We start from the raw sequence: 15,693 nt of genomic DNA, 5'->3' as shown, positions 1-15,693 counted from the left end.
AATGGTAAGACCTGCAAGGCATTGGGCATGATATAGGGGAGGACAGAGCCACACAATGAGTTCTACAGATGCCTTGCAGGGGTATGGATGGGCCAAGAGCGCCTATTTAGCTTGAAGGTGGAGCTATGATTAAGGGGGTCCAGCAGAGGCCCAGTGGTAGTTTGTATGGACTCAGGCTCACTCTGAAATCCACGGGCAGTCTTCCTTACACAATATTCAATAAGAACAAGGCGTATCAGGCAAGTGATCAAGGGAGGGCTACATTAGAGCCTAGATTGGGCAGGAGTCGCATGGCCACCAGGGGGCATCCATGACCACCTGTGTTACAATTCTATTCCACTGAGATGCCATATAGGTCAAATAGAATTTAAGCCTAGGTATAGTTTTGAATATGCAAAGTGATTGACTCTGCTATCATGTTGCTGAAACAGCAAACAAAAAATACTTGTCTTTTAATAGCTCATCAGGATCAAACTTTTATCATTACATTATTTTAATTGAATATTCTTGAACAGTACAATCAATAAAATATTTTTGATGCATCTTATATTGTATCTTGTATTAGACCCACTGTATATTGAGGTGAGCTACTTGACAAGCTTTCAGGCATCTAGTGCCATCCCTCCCACCTAGGGAAAAGGCAGACGCAGGCTGAACTAAATAGCAGGGAAGAACTATGCACCAGAATTAACTCTTAAAGAAAAAACCTGAAGGACAGAGGCACACAAGCACCAATAGGAGCTCACGTTTCACAGAACAACTACTCCCTTTTCAGAATCACAGTCCTTATACAGAAAGAGAATTTACAAAACAACTCCAGAAGACATGCCTAGAATAAAAATTCATAACCTTTGCCCCCCTCTACACATTACACTTGTTGCACAATTACTTTAGACTGGCTACCCATGCAAACTAACTATGACTCCTTGAAGATGGCCAACCAGCTATAAGGTTATTGCTGGAAAATGTGTAATAACTTTATAGCTGGTTTCTATCCAGCTTTAATTTGCACATGCAGCCTGTGCCCCCAACAGCTGGGACACCAGAGCTGCTGTGATCTATTCTACTCTACTAACTAGATTGCCTATTCTCCTGCATATCTATTGTTTTCATAAGGACTCCTGATAACCTCTTCACTCCTAGCTTGCATCCACAACAACACTCCAATCCTACTACTCAATCAAAATGGGTAACTTTTAAAGGAAAAAAATGTCCATAGGGTGTGAAACATACAGCACGTGGTAAGTTTTTTGTTTGTTTTTTTTAATGAGGAAAAGCTAATTAAATTCTTCAAGGTCCTAAAGTTTTCCTTTAAAAAAACCTCATCTGTTATAGTTATGAAGATAGTCTTAGCATGTTAACAGAGTTTAATTCATCCAGCGTTTGTTTCCTAAGTGTGCAGGAAGCACATTTTGGTGTTGCTCATCAGTTCCTGGTGTTGCTCATGTTTTTTTCAATGACAACTTTGTTATTATCATTGAAATATTGGGTTTTAATGCTTATCTGTCTGTCTTTTTTCATTTGCCAGTCCAAAGCACAAGAACTAACAACTGTAAAGATGTCCAAATTTGGAGGTGGTATTGGTGCACCAAGCAAGGATGAGAGACTGAAGGAAGCAGCAGAAATACATTTAAGATTAGGGCAAATTCAGAGATACTGTGAACTTATGGTGGAACTTGGAGAGGTAAGATACTTAATTGGTAACTTGAATCAATTAGCAAGACTAGTAGAAGACAGTACTTGCTCAAAATCAAGCTAATTGTATACATGCTTTTACAGACAGACAGACATAATATAGCAAACAGTCTATACCTTTGCAGGCAATAAGAAACAAACTTAAAAGCAAATACAATAACTGAAAATGTACCATGGAGAAAGAAATAAACCGGAAAACAGTAGTACACACACCCACACCCACACTCCCCCCATGGCTCATATCTGTATATCTATATAATCTTCTTTAGGAGATTTATTTCAGGACTGAGTTTACTCAGTAACCCAGAAATTCTTATTCTTCATTTGGTCCAAAAGCTTGAATTGAAAGTGTGGTTCTATCAGTAATTCTGATCCCAGGAGGCAACAAATGTGGAACCCTAATGTGACATTTGGTCACATAAATACATCCATAGTTCTAGTCCTTGATTATATCAGCTTGTGTGTGTTCAGTTTACAAGTAACAATTTTGTTTCTAAATGGAAAACATTTTGGCAAAATGTCTCCCTCTTGTGTTTTAGTGGGACAAAGCACTCTCAGTTGCACCAGGTGTGTCTATGAAATACTGGAAGAAGCTAATGCAAAGGTAAGGCAGAAAACACAATTTCACTTGTAGTATAGGCACAAAGAAGGAACAAAACAAGTATAAATGCTAGTAAAGTAAACTGCAGTGGTATCTGTTACAGCATTTCCCTGGTGTTGCTTTTATTGTTCATTAGCCATTGTGGTAGAACTGGCAAGCATTTCAATAGAGATTACATGTGTAGAAAGCCTGAACATTTTAAAACATTATTCATTGATTTAGAGGTTTGATCTGGAGACCTTTTAGTTCTTTTTATGAAAAAATCTTAGCTAAGTTACAAGTCACTTGGAATCTGGTAAGACAAAAGTGCTTTAATGATGTTTATATACTGCTTCTTGTCCCACTATTGTGCTATAAAAAGTTAACATTAAGTATCCAGGTCACTTTTCATTTTAATTAGGAGATCTGACCAGTTAATTCAGGAAGAAAATGATGATGTCATCCCATACTGCATAGCTACTGGCGATGTGAAGAAACTAGTCACTTTTTTTACTTCAAGAGGCCAACTTAAAGAGGCTCTGCTTGTTGCACAGGTATTCCACGTTATCTTGAGTTAGTGAGCAAAATGTATTTGGAAGAAGTAAATATTGACTGACTTCTTGGATATATGTTCTGTTAGGTGGTCAAGAAGAAAAATTCCAATACATATTGCAGATTTTGCTTGTGTACTCAGTAGGGCTGTGTGAAGCTTTGGTTGCTGACTCGATTCAGTGGAGATTTGGTGGCCAAATCTCTGAATCCAAATCAAATCAGGAGACCCTTTAATCTCTCCAAATTGAATCGGAACCCTCCGAATGGATTCAGAGAGATTCAATGATTCAGACATAGACACAACTTTAAATGTTTTTTCTACATACCTCAAGATACCAGGTGGCTTGTGAACACTGAGATGCTGGGGCAGATGGAGTATCCCACAGGAGCACGGGGGTGGTCCCCGGTCTGCTCGACAGCAGACCCGGAAGTGCTTCTAGTCCACTTTCAGGTCTGCCGTGGAGCATGCGGGGGACCCCTCCCCCCCTCGCTCTCTGGCTCAGTGACTAGTGCCTCCTGGGTCTGGGGGGCACCTAGGGTTCTCTTGCAGCTGATCACCAAGCCGGGGGGTGTGGGTGGGGCCACTGTGCCCTTAGCAGCGGACCCAGAAGTGGTTTCCATTGCTTTTGATAAGTTTACATTTATAAATACACCGAGCAAGATTTAGCCACAGAGGGCATTTATACACCTACATTTGTTTCCTCTGACGTGCTGGAAATCCAGCACATTGGAACAGATTCAATTAGTCAGGTCTGTGGAGCACACAAGCTGATGCACCCAGCACTATGTTGCATGCATTTGTATAGACAGTGAATTGTGTGTCAGCACTGAGAAAATGGCGGCGATGCATTTTTGAACTAAAAAACCTTTGTGTTTTAGTTCAAAAGCGCACCTCTGCCATTTTCTCAGTGCTCACGCACATTTCGGTGTTTACACAAATGTATATTTGTATGGTGCTTTTAAAAGAGCCTGGTGCTGTGGCATAATCATGTGTAGAAATACTCTTTTTTCTTCAGCCAGCAGGGCCAGGAGGCTCTGGTAGGGAAGTGAGGGGCACCAGCAGGGCTGGGGCCTGTGGTTTGGGAGTAAGGGGCTTGGACCTGCATCTTGATGAACAAGGGGAGCAGGGAGAGCTCTGATTTCCCATGATAAAAACCCCAAAATCAAATACCAAAATTTATAGACACTTGGAATTTATTTTATTATAGTGAATGAGGCACTGGTAGGTTTCCAAACTGCTTTAACATTATAAAAATAGCAATAAAACATTATGTTCAATTGATACCTATATATGTATATAATGGTGTTTCATTTTAATTGTGGATTTGGGGGCTCTTATCAGAGAATGTGTGGTTTTTATCAGAGAATTTGCAATTTTTAAACAGAGAAAACAAGGATCCCCACCCATCAGTTGCAGGCACTGCCAGCCTTCCAGCCAGGCAGACTCTTAACTGCTGTCTACCTGTAACTGTGTCTCAGGCTGAGCACCTTCTTACACTCTCTCTGACAGTGGCAGAAGCAGATGATTTAGAGTATATATGAAGCGGGTATCCCCCATTCATTATTGGTTTAGGAATGTCAGTGGATACATCCCTGAGTGTTTTAAGTGTTTTAGTCCTTCAGTGGCTTAGCTGGGCAATCCAGGTTGAGGGGCTAGGAGAAGACTTTCATTTGGACAGAAGTGGAAACTATTCGTAGAGCTTAGGGCTGAGATGCAGGAATAAGGTAAAATAATTGTTCTGAAACCTTCTTGTGTTTGTTTATTCTTATATCTCTGCATGCATCTCAACATACTTCTGTTTTCTAAACTGGTTTCTTATGATTGCTCTTTGTTTTATTATTCTTTATAACTTGTTTATTGTCAGTGGTAAGTGTGATTTCAAAGTGTTTTCCCAAACAAGCAGGGCTCTTCTCCAGAAGAGGAGATTTGTAATTTCTGAGTACATGACTGGGCAAACGTGTAAATCTTCTTGCTGGCGATATGGCCTCTGATAAAAGCTGACACAGCCTGGGTGAGACGGGTGAAGGAGTTGGCCCTTGGTGCATCTCAGGGTGGTCAAGCAGCAGGTGGCAGAGAGGGATTTGGGGATTTGAAGGACACTCCTGATGGTGTGAGAACACCTTGGAGTATATCTCAAAGATGCATCTGACAAAATTTGGGGTCAGGGTATATTACAGCAAGCATCAGACATGCATCCTTTATTTCCATCTGCTTTCTGAGGTCTGAGAAGGTTCAATGCAAGAGCATGGGAGGCTTGGAGTCTTACTTTCCCCTTACAGCCTTGCATACATGAATGGAATTAGTTGCTGTTTATTTCTAAGTAAGTTTATGATGTTTAAATATTTCTGTAATTGTTTTACAGACCTCAAATTATCTGTTGGAAAAAAAACATTGTATGGGCTTTTTTCCACTTTGGTTAATAGGTTGATTAATCAATATATTGATTTCTAGGCAGCTTGTGAGGGAAATATGCCTGCGCCACAGCTCTCAATATCAAATGGATCTTTTAATCCTGATGGAAACAACATGGAAGACTACAATGAGTGAGTTGTGTAAAGAAGATTTTTTCTTAATTTTTTTAGGGCAGTAAATGAAGCCATTGAAGAAGTTACACTAGTAGTCCTGGTAGTTGGATTTGATACCAGTAGTGACAACAGTTTGACAAAAGAATACTATCCCATTTTTTATAAGGGCAAGGCAGTGCATTAACTGCTCTTGCATTAGTGGAGCTCATCAATGAATGTACACATTTCCCTTGATTTATATTGTACATGCATTCCCAGAGAACGGCACATAAATCGAATTTGCATAAAGCGAACCTACTTTATAATGTAACAAATAGGGATAGGTCCTATGGTGGTGAGGGAGGGAGGGAGGCTGAAACTAGGGAAGGGGCTGGGGGAAGGGTGCCGCTCCTGGGGCTGCACAAGGCAGCAAACCAGAGGGAACTAGAGTGGCACTCGCCCCAGCTGCAGGGGCCCCAGGAGCAGCCAACTCTAGATGCCTGTAGCAGCTGGGCTGCACCATGCCTTGGTGCAGGCATCTAGTGTCAGCTGCTCCCAGGGCCGCTCCAGCACAGGCTGGGGTGAATGCAGACAAGCGGAGCACAAGCGGAGTCACCCCCGGGGCTGCAGCAGGCAGCAAAGCAGAGGGAACAGTCAGTGGGTGGGGGGGGTTTGCCTCTTTCTGCTCCACGCCCCTGGGAGGGCTATGGGCTGGGGGCTGTGCCCTCCCAGGGGATGCGGAGCAGAAAGGCGCACTTCCCACACCTACTGACAGTTCCCTCTGCAGCTGACATGGGCTGCTCCCAGGGCTGTTGAAGCCAGGGCTGGGGTGAATGTGGCCATACCCAGCACCGCCCTCTTGTCTGCAGTCACCCCAGCCCATGCCGGAGCGGCCCCAGGAGCAGCTGGTACCAGCTGCCTGCACCAAGGCACAATGCAGCCCAGTGGCTGCAGGCCGCTGCACAGCTGCTCCAGCATTGACTGGGGTGAGTGAGGACCGGCAGAGCCCTGGGGTGTTTGGAGCACAGTGCAGCCTAGGTTCTACAGGCAGCTGCTGTCGGCTGCTCCTAGGACTGCACCCCTGAGGCTCTGCTTGTCTGCACTCACCCCAGCCCATGCTTGGAGTGGCCCCAAGAGCAGCCAACACCAGCTGCCTGCACCAGGGCATGGTGCAGCCTAGGAGCAGACATGAATGTGGGCAAGTGGAGCCCAGGGGGAGCATAGTGCAGCCCAGTGACCGCAGGCTACTGACGCCAGCTGCTCCCAGGGCCGCTGCAACCAGGGCTGGGGTGAGTGGGGTCATGGCCCTTTCCCCTCCCCCCACAGAGTTACCTGCTTGGGTGGGGGGGGTAAGGGGATCATGTATGCTGATCGCATAAGAGCGAATTCATATATAAAGAGCCCACATAAATTGAGGGAAACCCATATGTCAGTTGTTGCACGAAATTGTTTTTTTCCTGATAAATTTAAAGTTTGAAATGTGTTTTATGATGCATTCTAGTGTTGCTTACTCATTAATTTACTCAAAATTGCATTTTTTTAACATGTAAACACACATTATGATGCAGTCCTCTAGTAAATATCACCAAGTCCAGGGTCTGTCTCACTGATATACACATGTTCTCTTCTGCTCTGAAAACCTTCACTGCATTTCACCACTGAGCAATTTAACACCAGGTATACGCCAGTGATCAAATTTTCACATAAAGGCAGACACATATCCACAAAAAAATGCATGTACCCAGTCTTTATTGGCATTCCTAGGGATTAATCATGTAACTGCATGTAGAACTGGCACAACTGAACAAACATTTGTGTTTGCATATATGATTTATGTTCATAGGTTTTTATTTTTAGCAACCAGATGGATGTTCATGCAGATTTGATGTGCATAATAAGCAGTTTAAAATTTGCTGCTGTTCACCAGTTCTGAAGAAAAACTCACAAATTCATAAAAAGTGATTGTACCTGAAAATCAGGGTCTTGCACATATTAATCCACACTGGGGCTTTCATGTTAATACACCTAGGTTTCAAATCTTCCACTTTGCTGTAGTGGAAACCCAGGAGCCAAAAGCACAAGAGGTCAATCCACCCTCCCATGTAGGTGTTAGGGTTGCTTTAGTTGTTAACTCTGAAAATGTTCTAGCAGAATTCCTGTTTTGTTATTGCAGACTCCTACACAAAGTCAGTAAAGAACTGGCAGAGTGGTATTTCCAGGATGGTCGTGCAGTGCTTGGAGCATGTTGCCATTTAGCTGTTGAAAATATTGAGGTAAAACATTTTTTTTCTTTATGTGGTGCAGAGGGAAAAAAACGTTAATAATGAGTTACTCTGAAAGCAAATACCATAGATGTTTTCTACGCTATAAAGAACAGTATTGCCATCAGTTTAAATATTTTAGATATTTTTTCCTCGTGTTGATATTCATAGTGAAATCCTGGTCCCACTGAAGTCAAACCTCCCATTAACTTCAACTGGGCCAGTATTTCACCCTTAGACAAAGAAATATCTCTTTAATACTATGCTAGTGAATGTACATACTTTTTCTATAAATAGCTGTATCAGTCCCAATAACTGTTTGTTGCTGTGGTGCCCCAAACTCTCCATTGAGGATCTGGGGCTTCCCTGTGCTACACTGTGTGAAAAAAAAATTCAGGGAAGATACAGACCCTCTCCTGAAGGACTTGCATGCAAAATCAATAAACAGGCAAATATAATAGGCAGATAACATAATGCATGAGAGATCTCTTATTAGTTACATTTTCCTTTTTTATTTTCATTACTCCCAAACAGCAGTTATCTATTTAGGCTGCCCAGGTGCTTCAGCCAGTACATCCCACATTCCATTTTTCCTCCCTGCAGAAATAGATTCAAGTTCAGTGGGAGATGAGGTGGAGGGGAAAGTAACCAATCTTTTAGTCTCTTGGGCACTAAGTGTTTTAAGTGTTTGTGGCCTCTAATACCTTATACCCCTCTCCTGTCTGTGCTGGCTGCTCCAGCCTGTCTTTACTCTATGGAGAAGGTAGGCAGGGGAGACTCACAGTCAAAAGTCTTTTTGATTCAGGAGTAAGGGGCAGCATGGCATCCTGTGTACCTTGCAGTCCTTTCAGGGAACCAAGACATAATAGACTTCATTAAGACAATGTTAATTTGTTGTTGTTATTTAGACTTTGCTATTTAAACAATTTGGTTTGACAAAGGAAAATGTTACTGTTTGTGCCAAAGGAAAGTAGTTCTGTTAGAAAATATCACAACTACATAGCAGACAATCATTAACTCCTCTCAGAGCCAGACCAGTCTTAATTCATTTAATGTATGTTTTGTCACTTTGTAATATACACAATTTCACAAATGAATGAATGTAGTATGCTCATCATAGTGAATCCTAAAAAGTGCTTCTGTCACTTAATAATATGATTTTCTTATTGAGCAAGCTTGCCATGGCACACCTGATTCGTGGAAATGAGCTGGAGTTGGCAGTCAGTGTGGGTACTGTCTTAGGAGAAAGTGCAGCGCAAGCAACACATTATGCTCTAGAATTACTAGCAAGAAAATGTATGACAGTAACAACATGGTAAGAATTTTTACTCCAAAGACATTTTTTTTCTTAAAAAACAAAAACAAAACCGCCCCACAGAAGTTGTTGTACTTGATTCTGAAGTCTTTATTCAGGCAAATCAACAATAGGCAGGTAGAGTTTTGCTTGAGGGAGAGTTGCAGTATCAGCCCTGTAATGAATAAAGAACCCAACCATTGGTCATTGAAACCAGAATATGTATAGAATGCATTGTAAATGAGTAAACATGAGTGATTATCAAGAGTGTATTTGAAAAGGTAAAATTATCTCACTTGTCACAAATTAAAGAATTAATACAAAGTTAATAAAAATAGATGTGGAAACTTGGGAAGAAGCAAGTCAGAGGGGGAGAGTAAGTAGCAGCTTAAAATCTATGATGTAGTACTTAAAAGTATTTGAGAGGTGTAAACACCTAGGTGAGGGGCTACTTAGAAGAGTTGAGGAACTGTTTAGATGCTATAGGATTCCTGTTTTGACTTCTTCCTCCTCCCCCCAGTAGAAAGAACAAATGTCCGTGTCCCAAGCCCCCAAAACTTCAAATGGTTCAAACTTCCCCCACCCTTTTTCATTGCACTGTTCTTATCAGAGCAGGGGTGCAGTTTAGGTCTGTACACCCACGTGCTTACACCCATTAAAAAGAAAAAAAATGCTTTTTACCAGAAGAAGCAGCATGTTAGTTTGATCCGGCTCTGCAGTACCTGTATAGATCAGACACTTCAGCAGGGCATTTTGGCACTTTTATCTAATAGCTGATTCAATCAGCTATTAGATAAAAGTACTTAAAAAGCCCCACTAAAGTTCCTGATCTATACAGGTGTTGGGTGAGCTAGGTCCAGCTAACATGATGCCTCTTTTGCACATGTGCTGAGTTTAAAGTAAATGCCATTTTGGTGGAGGGGGTGGGGAAGGTTAATGTCTGTAAGCAACCTGTGATAGCAAGTATAATATATAGTCATAGACTGTGCAGGAGAAGCTGTGGGAGCAGTTTCAGGATTCATTTTCCATTTAGAGAAATGGGAATTAACCTGGGCAACCAAACTTCTACTTTGTTGTCAGAGGTATAATTTGATTGGCCAGCTAGGGGTATAACAAAGTTAGCTTCCTTCCACAGGAGAAAGTATGTCAAATTTAATCAAGAAAACTGTTGTATGAATACTGACTGCATGAATCGGTTGGTTTATTGCTCATTCTTATAATGGTTTAGCACAGGAGTTGGCAATATTTTTGGGCAGAGTGCCAAAAACGCCTTGACTTGTAAGATGTTGGCATGCCAGGTGTGGATGGTGGGGAAGCTAAGAGGGACCTGATCCTTGTTTTTCCAACGCAGCCCTGGCCTCTTCCCTGCCATCTGCCTGGAGGCATGCATGCAGCTGTTGCCAGCCACAGGCCAGGCTGGAGCTCTGGAGACCCCGGTGCAGTTGCTTGCAGCCTCCCTGCCACCTGTTGCATGCAGCCTGGACTCCACAGTTGGCAGTAGGGGCCTGCTCAGAGCCTGGGCCTGCTGTGCTAGGCAGCCAGGAAGCTGCAAGTGGCTGCACTTTGGTCTGTAGAGCCCCAGCCCAGCTGGTAAGCCAGCAGCTGGTGCACATGTGCCTCTGGACGAACAGTGGGGCAGGAGTTAGTGCTGTACTGCCACAACAAGGATTGGGCCCCTCTCAGCTTCCCCAGCCATTCACCCCTGGCATGCCAACATCTTACAAGTCTAGGTTGTAGGTGTTTTTGGCACTCTGTCCAAAATCATTGCCAACTCCTATAGTAAACCACTGTAAAGGTGGGGAGGCTGCACCAGGGTCTGCAAAGCCCCAGCCCTGCTTGTTGCCAGCAGTGGGTTGATGCAACCTTGGGACGGATGGCAAGGAAGTCCCTTTCTCACTGTCCGCCCCAAGAAGCATTTGCCAAACAAAATGCCTTCATGTGCCACTCCCCGGCACACATACGGAGGTTTGCTAAGCCCTGGTTTAACACAGCAACAAAGGTAGCAGAGTTGTGGACCGTCCTCATAGAGTATATCTTATAGTGTCAGTCATATCAGAGCATTCAGAGATTCCCCAAACTCTTTACTCTGGAGGGCCTACAATCACTGTTGGAGTGGTTACTTTTGTATGACATGCGAGTAGGAGGCACCACATGGGATTTAAGATGACAGAAGAACTGATATGACTGTAATACTTGTATCTTTCCCCTCCATATTTAAAACAGACTGTTTTCCTGAACTAAAGACCTCATCCTAAAGGCTGCAACCTGGTAATATTCCTGGTACAGCAGTTATGTAGTTCAATACATATATTGAACAGCTTTTGCAAACATGGGATTTGTCTACACTGAGTCACTGCAGCTCATACAGAAAATGTAGAAAAGTTACTTTAAGCAGGTTAACTGCACAAGTATTTACTCCTTAGGTGGATTTTGCACTCTGTTCTGAGCTCCAGTGACTGAAGTGCAGATAGAACCTCAGTGTTGTAATCTGTGGTCATTACAGGAACTTTTTGAATAAATGCGTAAGGAGAGCCTTGAGCAACATTGTTTCCCATGCCTTTCATATACCTCATTACAGCAGTAATGTTGGAATGATGTTGTAGCCATCATGGTCTAGGAATTACGTGAAAGGCAAGGATTTTTGGGGGGTGATATCTTTTATTGGACGAACTATATACTTGGGATAAAGTTAGACAAGTTAACTTTGCAGTCAAAATCTTGTCTAACTTTATCCTGGCTATACCAACAAATGGTGTCACCTAAAAAATTCTTGCTTATAGCTATAGTGACATTTTAAAGATAATATATGTCTAACTATACCTATACTGTCAGCCTGACGGGAGAGAGAAGTCCTAGATTGTTTAAAGTATATGTAGTGTTCCCTTTACCATTCAATTTATTTCAGAAGAACGAATAATTTATAAATGTTCAAGTGCCCATTAACTGAAATAACTACACTAACTCTTGTTTTGCTGTAATGAACCTCTCAGAATACTGGAAAGGCCTTGGTCTACTGCTAATGAAATGTGTTATTGATGAAACTATAAATTCTTGCGGTGATATTCTCCTGAAAACAAGCAAAAACAACTTGGGAAAAATATTTAGTGCTGATATATTGTAGTATCAGGCTATTTTTCTTATTGTTCTTACAAATCCTAAAAAGATACTTCATTCCCTTTTCTGGGTGCCTAATGAAAATGAATCAGTTGAAGGCTTGAATACTATATCTGACCCCCATTCACATTGCGATTTCTAGTCCATCCTGACATTGTTTTCAAAACTGGCACCTGAAAAACATTTCAGGTAATATGGCTCAGTTGATAGGGTTTGGGCTTTTGTGGAAATGCAGACTTTTAAAAAATGTTTGTTTTTAGTTTTTTCAGATATTTTTTCTCTGGTTACACAAGCTAGCACATGCTGACAATGCCATGTTTCCTGAAATTTTTTTAGGAACTGATCTTAGAGAAAACAGGCAGGAAACATCATTTAAAAAGTCTGGATTAGGTCTCTCTCTCTCTCTCTCTCAATGTTAGCTGCTACATGTTGAATCGTACAAGCTGATTTTCCAACAAATCTGTTTATATAGTTTGTGCAGCAGAGAGCTGAATCAAGTCATTGGTATAAATTGTTGATGTTGGTTTACAAAGCCAAGCCTACCTACCTCTTGAATTTGCTGCCATTGTTTTCCCTCCCCACCATCCCCCATCATCATTAGATTTGTTGTCTTTTAGTAAAAAACATTTTTAAACATTTTTGTTCATTACTATTTCAATGTCTTCCTTTTAGCTTTCCATCACTTGGATACAGGTATTTAATTGTTTCTAGACAGGGATTCTGAAGAGTTCACCCTGTGCTAAAAATAACCTTAGATTATATAGTTCTTTCTTCATTTTTTTTAAGTGCTGATAAAACATAAATTTTATCTATATGTATAAATATGGCTAGGAGTGACAAGCAGCTGTATGTTGAACCCAGCACCTGCCACTGCCCCAGAGCAGATTCCAGGGTGCAGTGCAGATGCTGGACGCTTGTTGGTCCCAGCCCTCACCACCACACTAGAGTCTCCTGATTGTATTGCCTCTGTGGAGCAGTCAACACATTAGCTCAGCACATGTTAGGTAATATGATCTGGAGACACTCCATGCTGGAAAAATCCTAACTTTACTATGATGTGAAAGCACTTATCCTGCATTTTATTGTGTGAACACTTGGACACTAATGTTTTAAATGCAGTTAAGCTATCCTAAGTTTAACGTATGACAAGGCCCTCAGAGTCTTGTTTTTTAAATAGTCATTTTAGTGTAATATCTTAAAATTATTCTAAATCAAGTAGAAACTGAAGGGAGAGATAAGAAAATGTCATTATTAAGACATACCCACTCCTCTCCACCACATTTAATTTTGCAGGTTGTAGTCATCAGTATGTTAGGGGTGTGTGAAGCGGGCTGTATTCAATTCAGATTCAACTTGATTCAGCAGACAATGATTCAAGGCCCTGATTTGGATCACTGTCCTGATTTGATTCGGCTGAATCTGAAGATTTGATTCTGGTTCGGAGAATCAGTGATTCAGTCATAGACATAGCTTTATGTTTTTTCTACATACCTCAAGGTACTAGGCGCAGCTTGTGAACGCTGAGATGGTGGGGTGGATGGAGCGTCCCATGGGAGCGCGGGGGGGGGATTCCTCTGCGCGCTTGGCAGCAGACCCAGAAATGGACCAGAAGTATTTCCAGTCCATTTCTGGGTCTGCTGTCAAGCATGCAGGGGTCCTCCCCCATACCCACCCAGCTCAGCGATTGGCCACAGGGCATCCTGGATGCCCCCTCAGACCCAGGAGGCACCAGTCACTGAACCAGGGTGTGGAAAGGTCCCCTGCATGCTCCACAGCAGACCCAGAAGTGGACCAACTTCCGGGTCCACCGCCAGGCACGCTGGGGACCTCCCCCCGTGCTCCCATGGTACACTCCGTCCACCCCAGCATCTCAGTGTTCATGAGCCTTCTGGTACCTTGAGGTATGTAGAAAAAACATTTAAAGCTGTATATGTCCGAATCATTGAATCTCTCTGAATTGAATCAGAGGGTTCTGATTCAATTCGGAGAGTTTAAAGGGTCTCCTGATTCAATCTGGATTCAGATACTTGGCCACTGAATCGGGCCAAATCTTCTCCAAATCAAATCAGCAACTGAAGCGTCACACATCCCTACAGTATGTACCCAGAGAGATATATAGTGCCAAAATTCAACAAGGAAGTGTTACGTTCCATTTGAAGAGCCTTTAAACCAGAAATGTTGCTTTTCTCCATCATGAGTAAGAGAGCAGTGAATAAAGCAAGTGCCTTTTGACAGATGTTCTCAATCCTTGAGTATACATACATACTCACTGTTTTGGGTAATTCTGCGTTGCTGGAGAAATGGTCCCCTCAGTCAATACATTCACATGTTGCTTAAATATGTATTTCTCCATTTTGCTTCATAGGTAATGCTTTTGCATTAGTGGTTGTATTCATTTCTGGTCAAATTAATGAAAAATATTTAATTACTTATGATAGAGATGTGGGGATACCAAGTTACTGGCCCCACAGACACAGGGATAGCAGCCTTAGTAAGCTGTGCTCATAAAACAAACTAATTTTATGACAGAATCTTTCAGTTGGGTCACAAGGGAAGTAATGTTCAAACCTGAAGTGGTATTCCTTATAAGTTATTTTTATGTGAGATGATTGTATATTTTTAGTAGTGTGGCAAATCCTGGGCTGAAAATGACTATTTCTTGTGCAGTTCCATTTAGTAGTTACAGTGAGGCACTTCTGAATGAATATTAGTAATGATTAATATTGATTTCATGGTGTTTTGGAATCTTTGTACCTTATTAACTTCTAGAAGTTAAACTAAATCCAGAAAGTGGCCAACTTTTCTTAAATTTTGTGTGTCACCCCAGTAATGTAGTCTTCCAGACTGATCCCATTGCTCCCTTTCCCTTACCACAATGGATATTCAGTGAAAGAGGATAAAAGCATAAAGAAGAAAACAGGCCTACTCTGGCATTACATATTGTTATGAGTAACTGTCACATCTTCTGTTTGCACAGGGATTTGGCAGCAGATCTTCTCATGATGACACCCAATAATGAACTGCAGTTGGTAAAGCTCTGTGCTTTCTATCCTGGGTCTGTGGCAGAGATAAATGACTTACATGAAAAGGTAACTTCAAGAACCATTTACTTGAACAGTAGACAGAAGTTATATATTGATCTGTTTCTTAATGAGTAGATATGTTCCACTACTAACAGGAAATGTTCATTTGCTTTATATTATGTGGCTAGTAACAAAGTAAGGTCAGGTTCTCTACGTAATGAGAATTTGGTTTTCCCTTATGGAGTTTACCATCCCCTTGTCATGGAAGTCTGGCCTCACTCCCACACACAAGATTTCCTTCCCTACCATCCTGACTGTATCTGGTGGCTACTGTCTCCCTAGCCTGACATACTTCCTTTGCAGCCTGGAAAAATCTGTTAACACTGCTTGCTTGACTTCTGATTCTGACTGCACATCTAGCTGTTACACAAAGTAGCCTTGCCATGAAAAATCCGTGCAAAGAAGGACTGTGGAATGGGGATGCTAACATTTACCAGGGTTTGGAGACTAGACCGTCTGCTCCTCTAGTTCACTCCTTTAGGTCATAAGAGTCATTGACTTAGTGTGGTTACATACATTAAATAATCTCATCAAATGATGACAATTGCTTTTTTCTTTCTGCTGGAGGTATTCTGATTTGACTATACTATGTGTGAATCACACTGCTTG

At 41.9% G+C, this 15,693-nt stretch overlaps 1 protein-coding gene across 1 annotated transcript in view; it reads left to right on the top strand.

Moving 5' to 3' along the window:
• Positions 1-15,693, top strand: part of WDR17 (WD repeat domain 17) — a 118,797-nt gene that overhangs the window by 91,385 nt on the left and 11,719 nt on the right. Inside the window, exons 17-24 of the mRNA XM_090036151.1 lie at positions 1,529-1,684; positions 2,235-2,299; positions 2,697-2,829; positions 5,280-5,371; positions 7,506-7,605; positions 8,769-8,908; positions 12,674-12,694; positions 14,979-15,090. Coding sequence (XP_089892277.1) covers positions 1,529-1,684; positions 2,235-2,299; positions 2,697-2,829; positions 5,280-5,371; positions 7,506-7,605; positions 8,769-8,908; positions 12,674-12,694; positions 14,979-15,090 — 819 coding nt within the window. The remainder of the gene's footprint in view (positions 1-1,528; positions 1,685-2,234; positions 2,300-2,696; positions 2,830-5,279; positions 5,372-7,505; positions 7,606-8,768; positions 8,909-12,673; positions 12,695-14,978; positions 15,091-15,693) is intronic.

Source organism: Crocodylus siamensis, chromosome 2 (assembly GCF_052110815.1).
Source record: "Crocodylus siamensis isolate JL-2025a chromosome 2, ASM5211081v1, whole genome shotgun sequence".
NCBI classification, from domain to species: Eukaryota; Metazoa; Chordata; order Crocodylia; family Crocodylidae; genus Crocodylus; species Crocodylus siamensis.
The sequence above is the reverse complement of the archived record's forward strand: the minus strand, read 5'-3'. Positions and strand labels throughout refer to the sequence as shown.